The sequence below is a fragment of the Dasypus novemcinctus genome, chromosome 13 (assembly GCF_030445035.2).
Source record: "Dasypus novemcinctus isolate mDasNov1 chromosome 13, mDasNov1.1.hap2, whole genome shotgun sequence".
Taxonomy (NCBI): Eukaryota; Metazoa; Chordata; class Mammalia; order Cingulata; family Dasypodidae; genus Dasypus; species Dasypus novemcinctus.
The window spans coordinates 5,371,183-5,395,782 of NC_080685.1; the positions used below are offsets into that span (position 1 = coordinate 5,371,183).

At 57.9% G+C, this 24,600-nt stretch overlaps 2 protein-coding genes across 12 annotated transcripts in view; one reads left to right on the forward strand and one right to left on the reverse strand.

Moving 5' to 3' along the window:
• Nucleotides 1-16,580, forward strand: part of AKT3 (AKT serine/threonine kinase 3) — a 337,190-nt gene extending 320,610 nt beyond the window's left edge. For 7 of the 8 annotated variants that reach the window (XM_058309423.2, XM_071207329.1, XM_071207330.1 and 4 more), the window contains one exon: nt 653-2,451. In XM_058309423.2, the coding sequence (XP_058165406.1) occupies nt 653-828 (176 nt within the window). In that variant the 3' untranslated portion in view covers nt 829-2,451. Of the gene's footprint in view, nt 1-652; nt 2,452-15,018 lie in introns of those variants that run through there. The other variant, XM_058309421.2, reaches the window with a different exon arrangement.
• Nucleotides 1-24,600, reverse strand: part of SDCCAG8 (SHH signaling and ciliogenesis regulator SDCCAG8) — a 260,026-nt gene that overhangs the window by 957 nt on the left and 234,469 nt on the right. For 3 of the 4 annotated variants that reach the window (XM_058309409.2, XM_058309410.2, XM_071207328.1), the window contains one exon: nt 5,754-5,877. The exons of the other annotated variant lie outside the window; for it this stretch is intronic. In XM_058309409.2, coding sequence (XP_058165392.1) covers nt 5,754-5,877 — 124 coding nt within the window. The remainder of the gene's footprint in view (nt 1-5,753; nt 5,878-24,600) is intronic. 4 annotated transcript variants of the gene reach the window in all.

The following is a 24,600-nucleotide window of genomic DNA, read 5'->3' on the forward strand; positions in this document are numbered from 1 at the left end:
AGGGGAGTGCTGATGACGGGCACGGCGCTGCGTCCACGAGTTCAGGCCCCATCAGGAAGGAGGGTCCGAGACCACTGCAAACAGTTACCCGTCCTGGAGCCCTGCCCGTGCCCCTCCCACGTGCTTCGCGGGAAGATGAGGTTGGCATCGCCCTCGCCTCCAGGAGCGACTCCAGAGGAGAGCCAGGGTGGCAGTGCCAGGTCCGTTTCTACCGCAACCGCTAAGACCTTGCCACAGGGGCCGAGGGCCACGCTTCGTCATCTTCCAGAACGAGAAGCTGGATCTGACTCCCCAGTTAGAGTTCCTAAATGAGCACCAGGGGGGCTTGTCCCCGAGTTCTGAGAACGGTCAGCGAGACAAAGAGACTCAGACTTCATGCGAGAGAAGCACAGGAGAGCCAGGCCGCCCGTTTCAGTAAAGTGCAAAGTCCTGTTCCCGCTTTAAGTGGGTTTCCGTGTGCGTGAGCGCGGGCGTGGCCGTTTCCTGGCTAGGCCGGGGGCAGGCTGGTGCCAGCACAGGTCAATGGAGCGAGGTGTGGGTGGGCGCCCTGCCCCAGTGCTCCCAGGCCTTCTGCAGGGGTGCGGGGACCCGACTGTCCTCAGCACCCGGGACCTGACCTCCCTCCCCACACCCTTCCTCCCTCCCTCCCCAGGGACAGGCCAAGGCAGGCCACCTGGGCTGCAGGCTCGCGAGACCAGCCTTGAACTTCACGGAGGAGCACCCCTGGAACAACGCTGCAAAAGGACTGTCACCGCCCTCGGGTTAGAAACCCACCCAGACGCGTACAGCAGGCCGGAGGCCCCGACCCGTAGAGGTCAAGTGTACTGAGCACTGAAAGCCACGCCGCCTGCCGGGCCACTGGCCGGGCCTCACGACGGGCGGCTGGACGTGGCTCCACGTGGCCGCAGCAGGCCTGGAGTGGGGGTGGGGCTCGGGCGCCCTGGCCGGGGCACCCCTCCCCAGAGCAGGCCTCGGTGCTCCGTGCGCAGGCGGCCCCAGGGCTGTCCCCCCTGGGCCCCGTAGTGTGTCCAGAGGCAAGGGAGCTGCATCTAGGGAGCTAGCCCTCGGTGCCCTCTGCCCCTCAGCGCTGTGCCCTGTCCTTGCCGTCCCCACGGCCGTGCCGGGGCGGTGGGGATGCCCACAGGCCCCGCAGCGCCCCTGCTCACGGCCCGCTCTCCCAGGGCCCCGCTCCACCCTCCGCACTGCCTGGCCTTCGGATCTACCTCGTGCTCACGTCAGACTTCAAACACGGAGGCTAGAGACGGGCTGCCTGGGACCGGGATGTCCCCAGGCAGCCACGCAGGGGTGGGCGCCTCCCCTCTGCTGCGCCCCCGGCTGGGGATGGCGCCCACAGGAGCCCCCGAGCTCGCCCGGGCAGCCCTTCGCGGCCCCCTTCCCGTCCCCTGCCCAGGTCCCGCCCGTCTTTTGTCTCAGGGTTGCGTGGCCTCGAGACGTTCCGGCCCCGTTCCCGCTGCTGCCCGGCCTCCCTAGGCACCGCCTGCCCCGTGCGGGCTCCTGGCGCGCTGGCCCTGCCGCCGCCGGCGCGTTGCTCGCGGCAGCGGTGCGGTGGGTGCTGGGTTACTCACAGGCCAGCCGCCCTGCCCGCCCACGTCCCCTGCCTCAGCTCCCTGCTCTGCGCCCTGGTTCCTGGCCACACGTGGGCGGCCGAGCTGCTGCCCTCCAGGGTCTCCTGCGCCCACCTCGCCCCTCGCTGCCCTGCGCTTGGTAAGGGGGGCAGCGCGTTGCCGCCATGACCTGCTTTTCGGTGACCAGAAGCTGAATGACCCGGCGGCTCCCCAGGGTGGCTGCAGCCTGCACAAAATGGGGTGGCCCGGGCTCCCGCCACAGGCGGGGAGGGCCCCTGAGCAGCAGGGCCGGCCCCTTGCGGATTAGGGCCGTGGAAGGCGACGGGCAGTCAATGCCAGGTGCACCCGGAGCCCGCCGCGCCCTCCCTGCCCTCCTGCCAGGCCCCGCCAGCCCTGGAGCCCTGGAGCCCACAGGCTGCAGCCCTCGCCAGGCTGCTGGCCCTGTGCGCACTGGGGGGCTGTGAGACCCTCGCCAGCGAGGCTGCAGAAGGGCAAGCCTTGGCTCCTGTAAAAGAGCATCGCAGGCTGGACGGAGACCTCCCTGGAGGAGGGCGCGAGCCGCCCCGGCCCGGAGCACGCCCGCGTCTGGGGTCTCCAGCTTTCTGGGCTTCTGGGCAGGTGTCTGTGCGATGAGAACCACGTTGCTATGGCGAACAGTCCCAGGAACCCCCCAGGACCGAGCGCCACGACAGCAGGGCGCCGAGCGTGTGCCGCACGCGAGCGGGGAAGACAGCGTTGGCACTCGGGGTTGTGACGTGCCGGAGCTCAGCCTTCTAGAGGCAAGAGCCACGCTCGGCACCACATGTAATATTCAGTGTTTTGTTCAGTTGTCTAATTGGATTAAAATATTTAGCTCCCTTTAAAATCTTGATTGTGAATTTATATTGCAAAATGGAACGCCTGACTTGGGAAGCAATAAGCGGAGCAAATGCATGTGAAGCAATATAAAATTCAGTTTTCTCCCAGGGTTCTCATTCTGAAATTATTCACTCTTGGACAAAACGAACTGTTAAAGGAAGAGCAAGTTTGCTCAAATGAAGCGCTGTGTGCTTTTCAGTGTTAGCTACGCAGAGCCCTCAGTTAAAAGCGAAGCTTAACTGTCTGCCGGCTGCACCGCGTGGGAAGTTCCTCTAACCCTGCCGTTCGCGGCAGCACCAGGGGTCTTGTGTCACTCTAAAAGCGCTCAGGCAGCAGGGAGTTAATGACATTTTAGCTGCATATGTTCAAGTTTATTTAAAAAAATATGCAAGTCATTTTGGTTGACAGTGTCTTGTACACAGTTTTGAAAGAATCAGGGCAAACTTTAACAGAGTCAGTTTTTATTTGAAAAATATTTTCTGGGAATGTATCAGTGTTTATTTTTGAGACTGACAATTCGGGTGAAAATCAGGATAAAAACAAAAAAACAACAATTTGGTTGAAATCAAATTGTTTGTTTTCATCTATTTAGAATTCTTTCCAAAAAATCTTGGTTCAGGAGGAGGCTTTTTAATTTATTTTATTCAGCGTATTTGCTGTTCTATCCGAGCACCATCTGTCTGGCAGGTAGCTGACGCTGGAAGCTCCTGAGCCCGCGGGGCCGAGGGCCGGGGAGGCCACTGCAGGCCCAGCGCCCCTGCTGCGTCCCAGCCTCGCTCGCCCGCGGCGCCGGCGGGCCTCAGGGCTCCTTCCCCTCCGGGCTGCGGTCCCCAGCCGCCCTCTGCTCCCCCGACCGCTCGTCCTCCGGGTCCTTGCTGCTTGGGCCGGTTGCAGCTCTGCGCCAAGTCCTCTGGTGTAATGAGGCGACGTCGACGGCCTTGAACGTGATCACATACGGCTGCTGGAGTCACGCTCGAGTTTAAACCACGGTTAGAGAGAAATCCACTGCCGAGAAGGCTTGAAAGTCACAGGACCCGCTGATGCGCCATCGGCAGGCCCGTTCCAGAGCCTGTTTTCTAAACTGTGAAAGCGATTCAGATGGAAGGCTCAAAGGGAGTCGCTCCCCAGCGGAAGCCCGTGGACGGGGCCTCGCGGCCCGTTTGGGCTGATGGTCACCACGAAGAGCGAGGAAGTCGGAGCCGTTTTCATTTCCACATAAAGAGGTCAACAGATGGAACAACACAGATAGCTACGATAATGCTCTCGGGACAGGCGACGTCTGCTCTGCCCCTCACCCGGGAGCCTCCTGCCCAGGACAAGCCATGTGTCTCCCTGGTCCCCTGAGGCCGCCCTTTTCCCACCAGAACTGGAAGCGCCCGTCACGGCACTTGAGAAGCCGCTGTCCACTCCATCCTGAAGACCGGGCGGGCAAGTGGCCCTGCGCTGGCTGGCAGCACCGCACTGTGATGTGAGGACACAGCTGTCTCCCTGTGCCAGGCAGGCTGTGGGCCTCCAGCGGGCAGGGGACCCCCAGCTGCCTCTGGGGAGTGGGTGAGCAGCTGTTTTCTAGAAGTTGATGTGCAAACTGCCAGGCTGAGCAAGACGGAGGCTTCGGTGCCTGGTGCCCAGGGCTGTGCCCTGCAGGGGACGCGAGTGCACTCAGCGCCCGCCCCTCCCGCAGCTCTGGCCTCACGAGCCCCTTGGTGCCAACAGCACAAGCTCAGCTCAGCTCACTCCAGGATGTTCAGTGGCAAGAGGGTGCCGCGGCTGCCCCCTGGACCACCAGCGCGGCTGCTGTGAGCCGGCCTTCCTCTACCCAGGGTCTTTTGTCAGGTCCACGTTAAAAGAACAAGCGTAGCACGTGCCCCCAAGTCCCTCTGGGACAAGCGGACCAGCCCGGCTGCCGCCCCATCCCGCCTGCTGCTCCGGGCAGGGAAGGGGAGGCCTGCGCTTCCCGGGGTCTTTCTAGTGCATCTGTGAGCGGGCGGAGCCCTGGGAGGTTCCCAAGCCCTGACGGTGCGCGCCAGGCGCCCGCGTGCTGCGAGGGGGCGGGTGCGGAGGCGACGGCAGCGCCACCTCCGGGTCCCCTCGTCTGGCCAGCTTCCCCGCGGGCCTCGCAGCACGTGGCCCCGGCCAGGGGGGTGGCCCTCCTCGGCCCCTCCCCAAGGCTCCGCAGCTTCCCGGGAGGAGGGAGCAGCACCTTGGGGTGCCCGGCCTCGTGCGAGCAGGAGGACCTTCCACCCAGGTGCTGCGCCCGGCGGGCAGGGCCCCTGCGCAGACGAGGCGCCGAGCCAGGAGGGCTGCAGCGACTCGCCCGCCTCGACTCGTTCTCTGCTCGCCCTGGCTCCAAGCCCTTCAGAGGTCCGCCAGCCTCAGTGTCCCCCGGGATTACCCAGGAGCTTCCCTAGGGGCAGCTCCCCGCCCTGTGCCCCGACACTGCCTCACGGGAGGCAGCTCTTCTGCTGGTCGCCAGCAGCCATCGCCGCGGGGACATCCCCGGCTGGCCTCGGCTCGGTGCCCGGCGCCCCGGCACTGCCAGGCCCGTCTGGGAGGAGGCAGGCTCTGCCGAGCGGCGGGGGCTGCGGGGAGAAGCCCACCCGGCACGGGCTCGTCGTGAAGAGAACGGGACGGGTCGTGGCCCGTCGTTTCCACGTCGGCGTGCGTCCTTCCCAGGTCGTTGGCACTGGCCCACGGGGTCTGCTGGGCGCTCGGGGAGCACCGGGGTGCCCCCCTCATTTAGGGCCAGCGCCGCCGGCCTGCGTGCCACCTCGCCGTCCTGACGGACTGCTCAGGGTCACAGAGTCCAGGGCTTCCCTGGCAGGAACAGAGCAATTCAGAACAAAGGTTCAATGCCACACTCCAGACTCGGCCGCACACTGTCCTCGCCCGGCCCGGGGCACTGCCGCCTCCCTGCTTCCTGGCTGCGCAGGTGGCTTTGAGCCTCAGTTTCCCTCTGTGCAGCGGGAGACCACGACTGCGACCTGGCAGGCTGGGCCGAGGGTCGGGGACATGTGCCAGCACTCAGTGTCCGAGCCCGTGGCCTGCATCCGCTCGAGGTGGGCCCTCCTGGGACCCCGCCTTCCTGCTCAGGTCGGGTCCGGACCTTCCAGGGCAGCTCAAGGCCCCTCCCTGGCTCGCGCCCGCCTCGGGCTCTGTGTGGCCGCTCGCGGGCCAGCGGGGTCTGCGCTCGCTCCCCGCCTCGTCCCCCCGCCAAGCCGAGCTCAGCACCCGCCCGCCCGACCCCCCGACCCCCCGGGCCTGGCCTCTTCCCGGCCGCGGGGGGACAGCCCAGCAGGCTGGGGCCCGTACCTGGGCTCCCGGGTGTACTGCGTCCGCCGGGCTCTGTCTGTCCAGGAGAAGCCGGTTCTGCTCGTGCAGGAGCTGCGCCAGCTGCCGGGCTGCGGCCTGGCTGTGCCTGTCCAGCTGCCCGAGCCTGGGGAGACAGCACCCAGTCAGCGCCCCCGAGCCTGGGGGACGGCACCCAGTCAGCGCCCCCGAGCCTGGGGGACGGCACCCAGTCAGCGCCCCCGAGCCTGGGAGAGGACGCCCAGTCAACGCCCCTCCCCCAGAGCCTGGGGAGACGGCACCCAGTCAGCGCCTGCAGCCTGCGCCTCTGGGGGAGGCCAAGGAAACCACCAAGGCGAAGGGCCGCCCGGCCGTCCATCAGGGCTCCCCGTGATTGGGGAGAAGGGCAGGAGCACCCGCAGCCCCGGGCAGCAGGCGGCCTGGAGGCGGCGCTCTGGCGGGCAGGGGTAACGGGCCCTCGCGGGGGTGCCCCTGCCGCCCCCCGCCCCGCGGCCACTGCGCCTTGCCCCGCCCTGGGTGCCCCACCCGGCGGCCTCCCAGCGCCTCCGTCTGCAGGGTCACGGGGAGGTCCCCTGGACTTTCCCCAGGGAAGGACTTGAGAGGTCAGGCAGGCCCTCCCCCTCCCAGCTCGGGGCGCCCCGCCTCGGCCGCGCAGGAGCAGGCGCAGCGAGTGGGGCCCTGGAGCGGCAGCGGGTCCCCAGCCGGAGGCCACAGGCGCCTCCCGCCAGGCTTGCCTGCCCCCCGCAGGCCCCTGGCCTGGAGGCCTGCTGCTGCGTCCCCTAACCCCGCAGCGGCCTCTGGGCACCCGCCGGCCCTTCCCGGGGGCAGGCGACCGAGGGTTCCCCTGAAGTCCTCCGGGCCCTCGGGGCACCCCCTCGGGGGTCCTGCGTGGGGGCCCAGCACAGCCGCCCCGCGGTGCCCGCCCCCAGCTGAGTGGCCTTGGCCCGCCGACCCCGAGCCAGCCAGGCCCTGCACGGGGGCGCAGCAACCCCAAGCCTGCTGCCTGGGCCTTCCCGCGGGGCCACTGGCGGGCAGGAGGGCGCCCAGGGCAGCGCTGGGGCCTCCGCTGTCCCCTGCTCTGGCGGCCTCCCCTCGTCACTGCACACAGCAGTGACTTCAGTCACAGGCCCAGAAAAGGGCAAACTGCCAATAGCAGCAAACCCAAACCTGTATTTGTAAAAATCAAAATTAAAAACTGGATTTTAGATGAAGGGAATTCTGTTAAGGAAATCCACTTCAGCGGCAGCTATTTCTTATTTACCCGCGACATTGTACACACAAAGCGGGCGCTCAGCCCCTGAGCGGGGCCCGCTCCCCTTGGCAGCTCTCACACATCTTTTAATACTAAAAAGTAATCTCTGGAAAACCCTTCCCAAGCACTGCACGACGGCCTGCTCGGCGGCAGCGAAGGCTGGAGCACTTCCTTGGGGCACCGAGTCCACTGTGGGGGCCCTCGCCCACCAGCCCGCGGCCCTGAGCCCCTGGAGCGGGACTTCGGGGCAGGCCTGCGAGGCTGGGGTTGGCACCATCGTCCCCGCGCACAGTGAGGAAGCCGGGGGCAGCGCCCCAGCTGTCTCTGACCGCTGCTCATGGCCCCTGCTTCACCGGACCGACTCAGAACCCCAGCCGGGCCTTGGCCACCATCCCTCTGGGGCCCAGCGCCCGGGTAGGTACAGCGAGGACCAGAGACGGCCCGTCCTCAGGGGCCCCCAGCCGTTAGGGAGAGGGGCCCGGAAACCAACGGGGGCTGAACTCTAACAGCTCCGAGGCCCCGAGGCCAGTGCCCAGGGGCCGCTGCTGGGCGGCATGGAAAGGTCCACTTGGTGCGCAGCTCGCCATTGCCACAGTCGGCACCTACTGGGTGCTCGCCGACGGGGTCTAGGGTCTGTGGTGGTCACAACCATCCCACGAGGAGAGCTACTGGGATCCCCGTCTCTAGGATGAGGACACTGAAGCAGAAACAGTACGAACGACTGGCCCAAGACCAGCCGAGGGCCAGGCAGGGCCGGGGCAGGACATGCCCACATGGGGGGCAGCGGGCACCTGGCACCTGGGGGGCTGCGAGCTGCACCTGGGGGCCTGGGCTCAGGAGGCAGCGACACGCAGGGCCCTCGGCCTGCAGCCACGTGGCGCCCGGCCTAGGCGGGGAGGGACCTGGGCAGGCCCCTGGGCCGCGGGGTGGGGGGCGGGCTAGCGCCAACGCTGCCAGGAGAGGCCGCGGAAGGGGGGCGAGGAGTCACGCGGCGAGGCTGGCAGCTACGCTCGGCCAGCGTGGTTCTCTCAAGCGCAGGTACCAGCCCTCGACCCTCGGGTCAAAGCTCGGCAGAGTGAGAGCAGGCCCAGGGCAGCAGCAGGCCAAGGCTGGGGACGGAGGGCAAGACGGGGCGCGTGCTGAGGCCGTGCGGGCGGCGGGCGGGGGCTCCCCTGGAACGCAGCTTCCCAGTGGAGGGGCTGGGGGCAGCTCGGCCGAGCACCTGCTTCCCTGGTACCTCCTCCAACAAACAGCAGGAGGAAGGCGCCTTGGGCCGGAGGCCTTGCTCTGGGGCCCGGGCAGCAGGCGGCGCTGGGGCTCGTGCTGCACAGCCTCGCCCTCTGCGCCAGGATCAGCGGCGGGCCTGACTGTTGGCTGCGGGAAGGCGGAAGGCAGCAGCGCCACCGGAGGGCTGCCTGGAGGAGGCCAGGCCAGAAGCGGGGCCTCCAAGGGTGCAGGGTCCCAGGCAATCCCAGGGTCTGAGCCACTGCCCTTTTCATGTGACCCTTTGGAAGGTGCACACCCTTCTCCAACCCTGCAAGGCCTGTCTCCAGCTCTCCCCCCCGCCAGCTCTGCCCCCCAGCTCTCCTCCCTCTCAGCTCTCCCCACCAGCTCTCCTTCCCACCCTCCCCCCAGCTCTCCCCCCCCAAGCTCTCCCTCTCCAGCATTTCTCCCCGGCACCCTCCCCCCCACCCGCACTTCAGCCTCCTGTCTGGATGCTCCGCTCTGGTTTCACAGGGCTGGAAAGGGCCTGATTTTCAAGTCTCAGCATAACTGTTATTTTGATAGGTGTGCAATTTCTTGTTCTGTTTTGGTCTCTTTTGTCTTTAGCCGTTTCAATGCCAAGGCCATGAGTACGGGAGTGAGGACGCCCCCACGGGGCCTCCCCGCGCAGCGGTGGGTGCTCATCCTCGGGCTCTGGAACAGGCCGGGGTTCTGTCCTTTCCCAGAGCCCCCGGGGAGGCGGGGTCTGCGCTGTGATGCTCTGACGCCCTGCGGGGTGGTCCTGCCCTGCCAGGCACGTGGGCCAGCCGCCCCTGGGCCGCGCTGCCACCCTGATCGGGGCACAGGACCTGCAGGGACATCCTTTTCCGTTCCCGGGGCAGAGCTGTGAGCAGGACCACGGGGAGAGGAGCAGCGGAGGGGCTCCTGCGCAAGGGGGGCCTCCGGCGTGGGAGGCGCGGCGGCTGCCCAGAGCAGCAGCTGCGGGGAAATTCAGGGGAGCCCAGCGGCGGCGGGCAGGCCTCCAGGGCCAGCGACCGCGCCCCAGCCCCAAGCGGGAGCCGAACCTGCCCCCTTTCCCAGGCAAGGCTTGAGGTAACTTGAGAGAGCCGCGTGGGCTGGGGAAATATGCAAAACAGAAGCAGTGCAAGCTGCCAGCTCGGGTCCTGTGTTTCAGACACTCATTTGCTATGAATACTGTGAAAGCAGTGAATACATATATTTAAATTTTATTACGTCGTATGTGATACATGGAAACTATATGTGGCGTCTAAGTGAGTTTGAGGTGGAGGGGCCCCGTGAGCACTTGGGACCCAGTCCTGCTAGCCCCGGGCCCCCCCCCCCGTGGGTCCGGCGGGGACCCGTGGCCTTCGCCACAGGCCCAGCCTCAGAGCCCCGGCCTCACCTGGGCCTGCGGCGGTGCGCGGGCGGGGAGGGCTGCCCGCTCGGGAGGCTGAAGACTGCACCCACCAAGGGTGCCGCGGCGAGGGACTCCTGCCGCCTGAGCACTCAGAGGCCATGTACGGCTCTTCACTGGCCTGACTTCAATATCTCTGTCTGGGGGAGTAGGGTGCCCGAGGAGAGGGCGTGCGGTGGGGGACGGCTGGTCGTGCGCACCCAACATTTATCCATTAGGCTCCGTCTGACACAGGTGCGGTTTGTGGTGCCTCAAACAATGACAAAAGTGACGTCAAAGCTCTCAGGTCTGTACGCCCTCCTCTCGCCAGTCCACCCCCTCCGGCCGTCCCACCTCCGCGCCCGCCTTCCTTAAGTCCGCACCCGCAGCCCTGCTAGGCCTGCTCGGGGGGCACCTGCGTCCACGCCCCTCTAGTGCACGCTGCCCTGCCCACGACAGCAGCCTGCAGAAGGCTCTCTGACGGCCCCTGTAGCTCCAGGCAGAGCGCCTGCTGCTCTGCACGGAGACTCGGCCCTTCACCATCTGGACCGCCCCCCGCCCCCACGCCAGCCACAGAAACGCCCGGGCCTCCTGCTGCCAGCTCCTGCTTGGTCGCTGCCGGAATCCCTCTCTCCTTGTGGGACTCCTGGCCCTGAAGGGCACAGCCTGATGGTCTCATCCTTGCAAAATTCTCCCCAGATGTGGGCTCAAAGTCCCCAGTGATTGGACCTCAGGCAGGAACCTTGCTCTCTCTTAACCTCAGGTTTTCCATTTGCAAAACTGACCAAATAATCCATCCAGGCCTACTGACCCAGAAACTGGGGGAGGGCCCCGCTCCTCTTTGAGAACCACTGATGTATTATAATCCACAATATTAACCACACACGCCAAACGAGGTCCCATGGAGAGTCCTACCTCATGTGGCTCCACATGAGACCATCTAGACAAATGCCGTCAGCCCCTAGTCTGCTCCTCACACGCTCTGCCCTGTCAGGAGGCCCCCAGCATGTCACGTGATGATGCAGCCTCAGTTACATCATGCGTGATATAAAACGAGGCGACAGGCTAGACAGGTAGGCGAGCTGCTGCTCACACCCCAGCGCGGCCTGCCTGCTGCCCGTTTTTGTAGGATCTACGACTAAAGAACAGCTTTGATGTTTTTAAATGGTTGGGGGGAAATGAGAATAATTGTAGTAGTTTATGACATGAGAATATTACCTGAAATTCAGACTTCAGTGCCCACCTGGCAAGGTGTACTGGTGGAGCCGGGCCCACGCATTGATGTACGGCGGGCAGAGTGCGTGCGGCCCACCGGCCTAATGTGTTTTTTACCCAACCCTTTACAGAAAAAAGTGTGCCAGCCTCTGGACTATAAGGTGACAAAGTTCTCATCCAGCTCCAAATTTCTACAATATTATGACTTTACAGACTTACACTGTATTGCCAATTATAGAGGCATAACAACACACCTAGGTCTCCCAAATTGAAGTTTGGAAAACCCAGTTATTCTATCACTACTCTAGGTAATTAATTTGGGTGGATAAACCATAGTAATTTAAAATTGTAGAGAGCAGTTGTGGTTCAACTGATAAAACGTCCTCCTACCATATGGAGGGTCCAGAGTTCTATCCCCAGGGTCTCCTGACCTGTGTGGTGAGCTGACCCATGCGCAGTGCTGATGCGCGCAAGGAGTGCTGTGCCGTGCAGGGGTGTCCCCGCGTAAGGGAGCTCACACGCAAGGAGTGCGCACTGCAAGGAGAGCCACCCTACACGGAAAAAGCGCAGCCCACCCAGGAGAGGCGCCACACACACCGAGAGCTGACACAGCAATATGATGCAACAAAAAAAGCAACACAGTTTCCCGGTGCCTCGCGACAAGAATGCAAGTGGACACAGAAGAACACACAGCGAATGGACACAGAGAGCAGACATTGGGGGGGGGGGGGGGCGGGATTAGGGGAGAGAAATAAACAGAACAAATCTTCAAAATACACTTTGTTCCAACACTTAAAACTTGCTGCCACATATTAAATAACTTCATCTCATCGTGCTCATACTGAACCAGCAAGACTAAGCACTGTGTTTAGCCTTCCCTGGCATCTCCTCAGCAGTAACCACGCCACACACTTAAAGCAGCTCCACGCTGCTTTACCATTTCCATTTTCTTTGCCTGAATCCACTCTGTTCAATAATGATTTCGAGAGAGGAATTCCATCTGAGAATCATGCAATTCTGGGGAGAACTTCCATCTCCAATAAGAAGGACTGATGTTGGGAAGCGGACTTGGCCCAGTGGTTAGGGCGTCCGTCTACCACATGGGTGGTCCGCGGTTCAAACCCTGGGCCTCACTGACCCGTGTGGAGCTGGCCCATGCGCAATGCTGATGCGCGCGCAAGGAGTGCCCTGCCACGCAGCGGTGTCCCCCGCGTAGGGGCGCCCCACGCACAAGGAGTGCACCCTGTAGGGAGAGCCGCCCAGCACAAAAGAAAGTGCAGCCTGCCCAGGAATGGTGCCGCACACACGGAGAGCTCACACAGCAAGATGACGCAACAAAAACACAGATTCCTGTGCCGCTGACAGCAACATAAGTGGACAAAGAAGACGATGCAGCAAATAGACACAGAGAACAGACAACCGGCGGGGGGGGGGGGGGGGGGGCGGGGAAGGGGAGAGAAATAAATAAATAAATCTTAAAAAAAAAAAAAAAGGACTGATGCTCCTGAACTGCCCCTTTAATTTTTTATTCCATCAACTTCCCGATTAGCCTTGGCTGCCCGTGGGGGTGGACCGGGGGCTGCTTAGGGTCAGTGATGGCAGGAGCGACCCCTGCTCTTCTCTCCAAAGAAGCACTCATGTGAGAGCTGAGAGTCGTCTTGGAGATGGTTCCATCCAAGTCCGTTCCGGGAATCGGAGGCCCAGACGGCACGAGTCACCCGCCCGAGGCACACATCTGTCCAGTCCATCCAGGATTGCTTTTCAAGATCCTTTTTGACAGGCCTGACACACCTCACCCCTGGCCCCACCAGGGGTGGGGCAGCCCGTTCCAGCTGGGCCCTCGCTAGTACTAGCAAGGGGAGGAAGAGGTCACAGCTTACAGGTGACCACGCAAGCCAAAGCCCAAGCTCTCCACCTAGGGGAGCCCGCACCAAATCTCGGTACGTATTTCCATCCTCTGCTGACCAAGTCTTCTATCCCACACTAGAAAATCATGATTAAGGTAAGTGGCTTCAGAAAGGTAACAGGCACACAGGGAAATGGCTGCCATAGGGACCTTTTCTGAGACCTGGGGCTTTGAGAAAAGAGGGGAAAGTCCCAAGGACCTTGCTTCTCAAACTAACTTAGTGAGAAGGACCAGTGTTGTGCTCTTTGTTCTTTTTTAATAAATTTATCTGTTACAGACTGACGTTTTTGTGAAATGCAGGGAAAATGCCGTAGCAGTGTCCAGTTGCTGTGGAAGTTTTGAAACGCCCTGGGTTCCCACCTCGTCACGGGGTGGTAATGAAGAGCTCGAGGCCTGGCCTTGGTGTAGAAGCCACACTTTGGGCAGCACTGGCGCCGTCCACAGCCTGGGGTTGCTGTCAAGGGTGCGGGAAGCTTCAAAGGCCAGCTTGGGAAACTCCAGTTGCTGGCTCCCCCCAGCACCCTGCGGCCCTCCGCGTACACCCCGATGGACGGGCAGCCAGGGCAGCAGGCGTGGCAATGCAGGCCGCCTTCAGGAAGCCGCCCAGGCCTCTCGCGGCCCCGCAGTGCTGCTGGGATGGAGGCGTCACTGTGGCCCAGTTAGCGCCGCCTGCCTCCTGCTGCCTTGCCTGGGCTTACAGTGCTGAGTCTTGTCCGACCAAGGCTGAGCCTGCAGTGTGGTGGGATGACTGAGCACCACGGAACAAGAGGGACAGGATTTAACGAGTCGAGAATCTTTGACTTTGAAGAACCTTAAAGACCACTATTTGCCCTAAGCCTGAGTTACCATGAACCAGTTCTGTTTTTAAGCAAATATAAAATGAGGGTGAGCACAGGCCCACTATACAAAGAAAACATGGCAGAGAAATAAAAACTGCTGAAAACCGCAATTTTGCAAAGTAGAATCCAGGCCACCAAAGAGAAAACTAGCAGGAAAACCCACATTGCCTCTCACACCTGCACAGCCCCAGCCTGTACTTGAGCATCCCCTTCCCCTTTTTAAACCCGTGCCCTTGGCAGTGGCCACCGCGGATTCTGAGGGGAGCAGGAAGGAGGAATGGGCGGGGCATGGGGCATCTTTAGAGCACTGGAATTGTCTACATGATCTTGCAATGATGGATACAGTTAGTATAAAAGTGTATGGTATACATGTGAACCATAATGTAAACCACTGACCATGTTTAGTGGCAATGCTTTGGTATTTGTTCATAAATTGTAAGAAATGTACCATACTCGTGTAAGATGTTATTAATAGGGATAAGTGTGAGGGAGGAAGGGGGGTGGGGTATATGGGAATCCCCTGTATTTTCTATGTGACTTTTCCGTTATCTAAAGCTTCTTTGAAAATAAACTGAAGAAAAAAAAAAAAAAAAAAAAGACCATGGGGGAACATACCAAAGAAACTGTCACTGCACATACAAGATAACAGCTCTTATAAGAGAGACACAATGCAAAAATTTTTAAATTTTTTATGTATATATTTTACTTTTTTAAATTTTGTATTATTTGTTATCATTTTTTGCTTTGTTTTGGGGGAGGTTTTGGATTGCAGAAGAGTTGCAGCTGTGGCAGGGGAGGATCGCCAGGGTGGAGTGTGGGTGGTGGGGGATGTGTGGGAGGCTGCACCTGGGCATGCCTCTATGGAGTATGAATGTGTTCAAGTGGTCGTGGGTATTGTCTCAGTTGGTGGAGACCCACAGGATAACTGAAAGAATATTGAATTCCCATCCTGAGGAGTCCTGCTATATTCTCTGATAGAGTGGTTAGAATTCCTAGAGTACATGGGCAGTGCCTAGAGAAGGAGGACAGACTAATACACCAGTTCCTTGATATTGATGGTTATACTTATGAGCCTTGTTCTTGTGAAACTGAAACTTAGCCTAGTAATATATATTGCTTAAGAGTCACCTCTTAAAAGCCTCCTTGTTGCTCAAATGTGGCCTCTCTCTAAGCCAAACTCAGCATATAAACTCACTACTTTCCCCCTGGCATAGGATATGACTCCCAAGGATGAGCCTCTCTGGCACTAGGGGATTATTACCAAGTGACAACTAGTAATGCATTGGAAAAAGACCTTGACTAAAAGGGGGAAATATTAAATACAAAAGAGGTTTTTTCCCTCCCCCCCCCCCCCCTGCTGATTTTGCTGTGTCTATTTGCTGTGTGATCTTCTGTATCCATCTCTCCCTTTGTCTTCTCTTCTCGACCCTCTCCTCTAGGATCCCCTGGGATTCAATTCTGAGGACCTCTGATGTGGAGAGAGGCTCTCTGTCAACTAAGCCACCTCAGCTCCTGGTCTCTGCTGCACCCCACCTGGACTCTCCCTTTGTCTCTCTTTTGTTGCATTACCATCTTGCTGCGTGACTCACCCACGTGGGCGCTTAGCCTTTTGTGTGGGCACTGGCTCACTGCATGGGCACTGGCTCACCACACAGGTACTCACATGGGCACTCAGCTCACCACACAGGCACTTGCTGGGAAACTTGGCTAGCCATGTGAGCACTTGCATAGGCACTCAACTCACCACATGGACATTTGGTTCACCATGCGGGCACCCCCATGGGCACTCAGCTTGCCAGGTGGGCACTGGCTTGCCATACAGGCACACTTTCTCTTCTTCTTTTTCACCAGGAGGCCCCAGGGATCAAACCTAGGTCCTCCCATATGGTAGGCGGAGGCCTTATCACTTACTTGAGCTACATCCACTTCCCCAAATGAGTTTGTATAGCTAAGAGATTTCAGAGTGTGTTGGGAGGTCATTCCAGAGGTTATGCTTATGTGTGTCTTAGAAGGATCTCAGTGATTGCCATAGTAAACAGTGCTTCAAGCAGGGGTCTCCTGAGGGCTCTAGAGACACCTGGACACCTTAGGCAGGGCAGACAACTCAAGGAACTCAGCATCCTGTTAGTGGGCCTCGCCTTAGATTATATGATAACTTATCCCCCCCATGGATCAGAGTCGAACTCATAATTTTCCCACACATGGTTCTTATGCCCTTTTTATCTGAACCTGTAATCACTATACCCATTAAGTATGTGTCCCAGAGACTAAACTCTTCCAGCTGTTCATATACCTGTTGAACCCTGAATCTCAGCAGAGTTGCAGCTAATACCTACTCTACAGTTCATCAGACTCACCCAGGAGAAATAACATGATGATGGACAGCACCCATCCTGAAGAACAGAGAGTGTCTACAATTTCAAGCAAGATAGTTCCATCCATCTGCCCCATGGGATGTAAGCCCCTTCTCAACCGGAAGCAGAGTGGGCATCACTATCCCCAAATCCTCAAGTTTGAGGAATGTACAAATATAAGGGGGGAATGCAACTATGGACTAAAGTAGACTTATGATTATTCTAGTAATAAAGGAACTTGTAACACTGATATAAAGACAGTGGTCAATGCAAGTTCTGAGGGGAAAGAGAGGGAAAAATAGGTATAACGTGGGGCATTTTGGGGACATTGGAATTGTCCTGCATGACATTGCAATGATGGATACAGGCCATTATACATTTTGTCAAAACCTGGTAAAATTCTGTGGTGCAAAATGTAAACTATAAACCACAGTTAGTAGCAGTGCTTCAAAATGTGTTCATCAGTTGTAACAAATGTACCACACTAATGAAAGACATTAATGGGGAAAAGTGTGGGAAGGGGTGGGGGTGAAGTATATGGGAATCCCCTACGTTTTCAATGTAACATTTACATAATCTAAAACTTCTTTTAGAAAAAATAGTAATAAAAAAAGAAAAAAAGGGAATAAAAGAAATAATTTCAAACTTACAAAAAAGTTGTAAAGAATACCCACATCACTTTTATTCAGATTCATGTTATCATTTTCTCTCATTTGAAATATCATACTCTAATATTTTCTCTGAACCATTTGCAAGTAAGTTGCATATATCATTGCCCTTTGCCTCTAGATACTATTTAGTATATATTTCCTAAGGATAAAGATTTTCTCTCCTATGACCGTTGTATATTATCAACTAGAGTAAAATTGACATTGATAAGGCCCTTTATCTAATCTACCAGTTTTGTCCATCGACCCAATAATGTCCTTTTTCCCCCTCCAGAAAGGATTCTTTGCCCTTTTTTTTTACCATGTCCCCTTTAATCTGGAACTGTTAAAAGACCTGTCTTTATTATGACGAATGCTTCTTGCAATGAAAGCAGCCATACTGTCAAAAGCAGACAGGGAACTATCAGAATGCACGGGGAACTTGCTCAGTTGCCATCTCGAGTTTTTGCAGCACAGTGCTGTGTCCTAAGGAGGGCCCCGCAGTGTTCCCTGAGACCCAGACGCCCTGGCGTGGGCCTGGACAGGCCTTTGCTTTGTCAGTGAGGCCTCCTCTCCCTCCTTTGTATTTGACTGTCCTCGGCAGGGCCACACTGGTCCCAGAGGTGTGGCTGGGCAAGAGTGAGCCCAAGACAGCTCAGCCACCGGATTCCATCATCGCCCGGGCCCTTCCTGGCACACGCCGTAATTAGGTTAGAATGCACATGACCTGATCACGGCTCCTGGCCACCCACTACAGAACTGTCAGGGCTGCAAGCTTTTTACTTAGCTGCTCTTGCAGCTCTACTGAGGCAGTCTCCCTGCTGACCCTTGTCAAAGAACCCCATCTGCTGGTTGCCACGGTAACTGAAGGCGACCAATTGAGCCCAACAGAGTGACTCAGAAATAAAATCTGCAGCCAAAGGAATTCTGCTAAGAGTAATAAATCATTTAGTAAAGGGGGTCCTCCAGACAGTGATGAGTGCTGGGATAATACGATGGCATAACTCTTCCAGCTAGAAAGTCCATGACAGATCAGAGTGATTAGGCCCGCTGGAGGGCTCGTGTGCTTTCCAGTGGGCTCCAAATGCCGAAGAGAGGCATCCTGCCCAGTCTGCAACCGTGGGGAGAAGGCCCAGCTAGGTCAACTGTTTATGTCGAGCTGCAAAATTTTGAATTTTAAGGAGTGGTAAGAGAACAAATCTAGGCTTCCAATCTCCCCTGCTCCATTTATTTTTTTGAAGTGGGGCATGTAAACAAAATGCCTCACACATCCCAGGAACCCACTGCGGCCCTGAGGAAGGTGGCAAAGAGAACACAGGTTATGACTGCTTTGGAATAAGCCAGCCTAGCAACAGCTCTCTGTCATAAATCAACTTCTAGGTGTTCCAAGCAGAAACCATCCATGTACCCAAGATTCATCGTCCTTGAGGTAGCAGGGGAGCGCCAGATTCAACTCGAGGGCAGGGCACCGCAGGCCGGTCTCCTGAGGGCCGGCGTCGGCTCCCAGTGGGATGTGGCCAGGGTTCCTCATGGAGCCAAAAACACACCGTTCCTCAAGTCGGCCAGAAACGAGATGGGCAGACAAGAATGGAAGGAGACCGTCCTTGGGGCTGCTCTGGGTGACAGCAGACAGCTCGCTATGGCCTGTACCCTGAGCCCCTCAGTACCTGCGCCGGCCACCTTCCCCGACATGGGCCCACCCCCGTGACCACCTGCCGTGTAGACGTGGGGTCCCCTGCAGGCACACGCTATGTCATTCCTGCAGCAGTTACCTCTTAGCTGTGGGCGGATGTGAGGAAGCAGGTGCACACAGCTGCCTGAGGACAAAGGGCCCAAGGGCGTGGGGCTGGCGGCCACGGCGCTCCTGTGTGGCAGGGGCAGCGGCACACGCCCTGCCAAGAGGGCGTGGGCAGGAGGTGGCAGGGCTCCCACACCTTCCAACCCGTGACCCCCGCGGCAGCAGGGGTGCACGCTGGACCAAGGCTTCCCGGAGAGAATTATCTGCCTAAGAAAAGAACAACTGCCCAACAGGAGGTAGAGTCCCCGCTGGCTGCTCCGAAACGCAGCTCCAGGCACCTCGGCTGAGTCAGGAGGCGGCGGTGGGCGTGCGGGGCACCTCTCCTGACTCAGCCAGGGCCCCGCTGCGCCCCGGGGCCCCCCACCCGCAGGTGGGCTGTGTGCCCGCTGAGCAGGGCCAGGGCTAGCGCGTGCCCCACGTCAGCACCTGCTGTGGCCCCCCGGGGCCCTGGGAGGGAGATGTCCCCATGGGGCGCAGGCACCTGGGGGCCAGAGGCTGGGGCGGGCACAGGCGCATGTCCCGCCGCTGTGCCTCGGGCGGGAGGCAGCTGGGGGCTGAGCATCTGGCTCGGGAGACGCCGCGGGGGCGCGCAGGGCCTCTGGACTTTGGCAGGAGGAGAAGATTAAGCGGAGATGGCAGCTGAGGGGAGGAGACGGGTGAAAGCTTCATTAACTCTGTGCTCACGTCCCAGTTTCTTTCCCTTGAGAAGCAGTGAGAAAAAAGTTTGCTTTCCCTGTGACAGAAAGGTGCTGCATGAATGTATTTGGTTTTCTAACTCTTAATTCCTTACTTCTAAGAAATAAATTAATCATTGTGTGTTGATGATCATGCAGGATTCAAATTTTAAACGGGAAAACACACTGGCTAATACTACAATCTGTCTTAATTTCGGGGTCGTAAGGGCACTGGCCATCACCTTAAAGCCCTGGGGTCACGGCGCCTGCGGCCCGCGCCCACATTCTCCTCCACCGCCCGACTGCCTGCAGGGCCACTTCCGCACCGCGCCACGGCAGCAGGGCTCCCGAGGCCCTCCCGGCTCCCGCGAGCCCTGCTCCGCCACACAGCCTTCCCACACGAACGCCTCCCCCTTTACAAAGCAGCCCCGGTCTCACTTCCAAGCCCCACTTCCAAGTCTTTGTCTCGACTCACTCTCCTAATCTCTCCTCCATATTCCAATTCCCAGACACTCTTGAACTTTTGCGCACGCTGCCAGTTTGCGCCCGCACAGAATAATCAGTGTATTAATTCCACTCGCAGGCACTGATTTCTCCAACACAATCTGCCCGACCTGAAATCTTTCCTTCAGAAACTCTTTCGCTCAGAAACACCCTGCCTTTAAAAAGAAACTCCCAGCATGAACCTTATAAGAAGCGACAAGTAACAGACAGTGCATGTGGCACTGGGCATGCAGCACAGAATTAAAAGAGAATTTTTTTTACTTTGTTTCTTCGGTGCCATGTGCATAATGTACATGTGGACGAAACTGACATCAGACATTTAAAGCAAGAAAGAGGTGGGGGAGGGGGATGTGATGGTGGAGGGAAAGAGAGGGGAAAATATGTTGGTAAAAACAGTAACTTCTGTTAATCTACATTTTTCAGTCACTGTCTTAATTAGGAATGTTAGGAAATATGTTGCAGTTTAATTGCATTGTTTCAAGAGAGTCTAATGCTGACAAATCTGAGGCCATGTACACTTGAAAGGGAAAGGATTAAAGTGCTAACTGCTGCCATCCATGATAACAATCAAAATTATTTTTCCCATAGGCCCCACCTCCTACCCCCTCCCATCCTAAACTCAGAAGACAAAGTAAAAAAATATCCTAACACTTAATGTGTTCAACTGAAATAGCTGTGAAAGAAAGAAAGAAAAAACCAGGGAAGTGTTTTAAACCTGTGCTCATGAATGAGAATGCATAGTTTTCAGACAAATACAAAGAAGTCAGGAAAATCAAATGGCACTTTATTTGAAATTTCTGGGTGACATCACTACCCTTGCAGGAAACAGCTCTTCATGAAGGAAGGCGCAGCGTCTTCAGACGATGCTCGGAGGACCTGTTGGAGATGGTCATACCGGCCACACGTCGCCGTAGAAATGACAGTTTGAGGAGACGTCTGGATTTCCCGACTCACAGCCTTTTGTCCTACAGGAGCGCGCCGCACCTTCTCGGGTTCGTCTCCCTTCCGGGCCGCGGTGGCCTGGCTGCCCGGCGGCCTAAGGCGCACGGATCTCCCGGCTGCCGGCGCCTGCGTGGGCCGGCTGGCTGCAGGTTCCCGGCGCCCACTCCTGGGCCTCCCCCGTGAGGAGGCGGCGGCTTTGGGCGAGCGGCCCGCGCACCTCCCTCAGGCGGCCGGGGCCCGACGGCGGGCTGGCCGGCTCCCCGAGCACCAGCGGCCACCCCCGGGGGCCGCGGCCCCGCGCCCTGGCCCCTCCAGCTGCCTCGGGCCCTGCGTGACGGCCCTGCCACGCAGCGGCCCTGCTGGGGCTCCCAGGCCCCGGGCGCTGTGGCCCTGAGGGCCCGGCGCTGCGCGCGCAGCCGCCTCGAGAGGCCCTGGGCCCGCTCCCCGCTCCCCACAACGAGGCCGGCGCGCGGGACCAGCCTGCTGCGGCGGGGCGGGGCTTCCGGGCGCCCTGGGGCTCCGGGGGACCCTGCTCCCAGCGGAGGGCCGCCGCCGTGGGACAGCCAGGCGGGAGGAGGCCAGGCAGGGGCCCGGGGGCGACTCCCTTAGCGCGAGGGCGGGAAGGAGAGCAGCGTTCCGCAGACACGGCGTGCCCCTAACTTGGCAAGTTCCGAGCCCGCCCGAGTTCAAAGAACAGGGCCGAGGCCGCCGCACTGGGGAGGGGCGCGCGGCTCCAGCGGCGGCGAGGCGGTTCCGGGGCTCCAGGACCATTTGTTCCCTTACACAACCTCCCGAAGCCGTTTAGAGGAGCCTGAACAACTGCCTGTGCCCACACGCCACATGGCGCCCCACCCGCCTCGCGCCTCCAGACGCTCCCACCATCTTTCCTCAAGACGCCATATGGCGGGCAGAAGCCTGTGGATCTAGCGGCACAGCTGCCTGCTCGCTGCTCCGCCCGCCAGCCCCCAACAAAGGGGGCCGAGAGGCCGGCGGCCGCGCAGCCTCCCAGCCCTCGGCAAGCGGGGCAGGCGGCTCAACAAAACGCCCCGGGGCTGGGGGCGCCGGGCTCCTTTAACCCGACAGCGCCGCCATTGACCCGCTCCTCAGGGAGCTGAGGCAGCTCAGGAAACAAAGCGAGGCTGTTTCCCGAGGAACGCTCCTTTTAAAACCGCTGCGGAGCTGTCTCTGCGGGGCCTCAGAGTGGGGCTCTCCGGCCACAGGAGCAGGACAGCGCCGCTCCCGAAGCGTCATTTCTCCTCCTCCTGTCGGTCAGACACGGAAGCGAGCACCCGGGCGGCTTCCCGGAGCCGCTTTGTTAGCGCGCCGCGCGCTGTGTGCTGGCGAGCCGGCCCCACACCCTGCTTTTTTGGTACAATGAGCAAAGCCTGTGACAGTGTGGAAGCGCTGGCTCCCGGGCCGTGGGCGCTCGGCTGCTGCCTGGGAAGCCGCCCCCGCCCAGGCTGCAAGGCAGCGGCACGGCCTCCGCCCGCCGGAGCGCGGCCTCTGAGCGCAGGCCAGGTGGGAGGGCAGCAGGAAGACGCGCTGTCAGGACGGGACTCCAAAGGGCAGGCGACAAGGGGGGCTGCTCGGAACCTGCGGGGAAACTGGCAGACACGTGTGCTGACCGGGAGGCTGGGGTGGGCGAGGGGTGGCTGCTACAGCCCAGGCCCGTCCCGGCTGCGGGGACATTTGCTCGGCGTCCCGGCCTCTGCGGCTGGGGCGGCCCACTGGTGCCATCATCTTGGCCACAGGTGGAAAGCCGAGTGGCTGATCTCCTTGTAAGAGCATCTGACCATGGCTCGGTGAAATACGATATGGCAAAAAAGCCAAGCAGATATTCTATTTTCGCAAAAGGGAATGTTTTAAGTCAGAGAGGGGTGAAAAGAGAAATTGCATGCTTTAAGAGTGCTGAGCATATTACACGAAATATCTCCTTTACCTGCCCAGAAACTCTGCCTTCCAATTTGACAGCTGAGGAAAGTGAGACTTAGAAAGGTTAAAACAAAACAAAACAAGACACTTGACCAAAGCTAGCAAGTGGCCAAACTCAGAAGCCCAGGCTTATCTCACTACAGTAACCGCAGCGCCCGGGTCTGCAGGGGCAGCTCACCCACGCGGCCTCGCTGTCCTCCCCGTCCCAGCCATCACTGCGGGCCAGCGCGCAATTAGCCAGCTATCATCAGTGGGCAGGCGGGGTAGCAAATGGCAAGCTGGCTTACTTGTATTCAACACCGTAAGTGAAAATTCATGTAACATAGACGTAAAACCTTGAGGAGTGACCAGGAAAGCCTGGGAAATGACAATAAGATGGCAGGCTCCAGCCATCCACAAAGCATGCCCTTCCAGCTGTCCACCTTGGGGACAGCGCATGTGTCCCAACCACATGGCTCTTGTTTTGCACACTGCTAACTCCTTTTCCTGGAGCTGCTTCCCTAGCCTTGGGCTCAGTGGTGCAAATAGCTGTCTTTCGGGGTTGAAACATATGCAAGTTCATGAATGATTAGACGTTAAGTCCATTGCATCGAAATCTCATGTTTTAGTATGAAATATATGCAGCTGAGGAGATCTTAATCAAAGATGGCACATCGACCTAGGCTAGATGATGTAAGCCCAATTCTATCATCAATAAGAACAACAAACTGTAACAGTTCTCAGGATTGCCATGATTGTTGCTCTGTGGCTATGCAGAATGACTAGCTTGAATTTAAAATAAAACAGATCTGAGCGTGAATGTCAGCCATGCTCTGATCCTAGGCAAGTTCTTCTGAGCCTGTTTCCTCATCTGTAATATGAAATATGAACTACTGCCTCACAGGGGCTTTGTAAGAATTGGAGATGGTATATAAAGTGTTCCCTAATAAATGGGAACAATCATTATTATTATTTGTAATACAGTGTGTCAGAGCACACAAAGTGCTTTTGATATACATTAGATCATTTGATTCTGAAAACAGCTTTGTAATTAGAACGTGTTTCTACTCTCTAATGATGAGGTAATTGAGATTGAATAGAAATAACTTGAGCTCAAAGCAACATGTTTTAGGCCCGTTCTGTGCTAAGCACTCTTTACTGCCATGTACTAATCTTCACGTCAACCCTTGGAAGAAAGTGTCATTGATATTCTAGTGAGCTTCATTTTATGGACTAGGAAACTGAGGCTAAGGTCAGGGCAGAAAATCAGATTTTTCTGTTTAAAATCCTGAGCTCCCTCATTTGCATCAATGTCTCTTGGTGAAATGTCTACAACTACTGGACATTCTAGCATAAAAATCATAGACCTTACCATGTGTGTTCACACAGACTCATTTTTAGCCCAAATTTGGAGTGCTCCTTATAGCATAGTTAAATATTGAGGAAATTCACAGTGGTCTTAGGAAATGTACACGGAAGGGTTAAGTTTTAGAGGGGTCTCATGTATGCAACTTACTCGCAAATATTTAGAAAGTAGATGATAGAAAGAATTATATAACAAATGTGGCAAAATCCTAACAGTTGGTAAACTTGATATCCAGGTAGGGGAGCACGTTGGAGTTCTATGTATTGTTTTGCAACTTTCCTATAAGTTTGAAGTTATTTCAAAAGAAAAAGTTTAAAGATAAACACACATACACATACACACATATATCTCTGTGTGTGTGTGTATATATTGAAATTAAGGCAGTGTTCTTTCTAAAATGGCAGGAACCAACAAAACTGCCATTATATTTAACATTGCTTTAGTCTCAGCAATTTCTTATTAAGAGAATAACGGTCTTTCAAAAAAAAATTAACTATCAACAGAAGGCCTCCAAATGGAAATCATTTGCAAGGGGTGCTAGAACACTGGGAGGCTGCTGACCAGGCGCCGACATGGAGAAATCTGGGTTGACGGCACACATACGTGCTGGACTGGACGGTGCCTCTCCGTGAACCCCTCGTCGTTTCTGATGTCACTGGACAAGAACGCTGTCCCCCAGGTGGGTCTTCTCCCTCTGCTATCGCCCTCCCGGAAGCTCCCTTATCCGATTTGACCTGGATGGATTTCCACAGGCCACGTCCTGTCGCTGCTTCCAGGCCCCGGATTTGCTTACTGACTTCAATCCAGTTCAAAGAGGAACAGGAT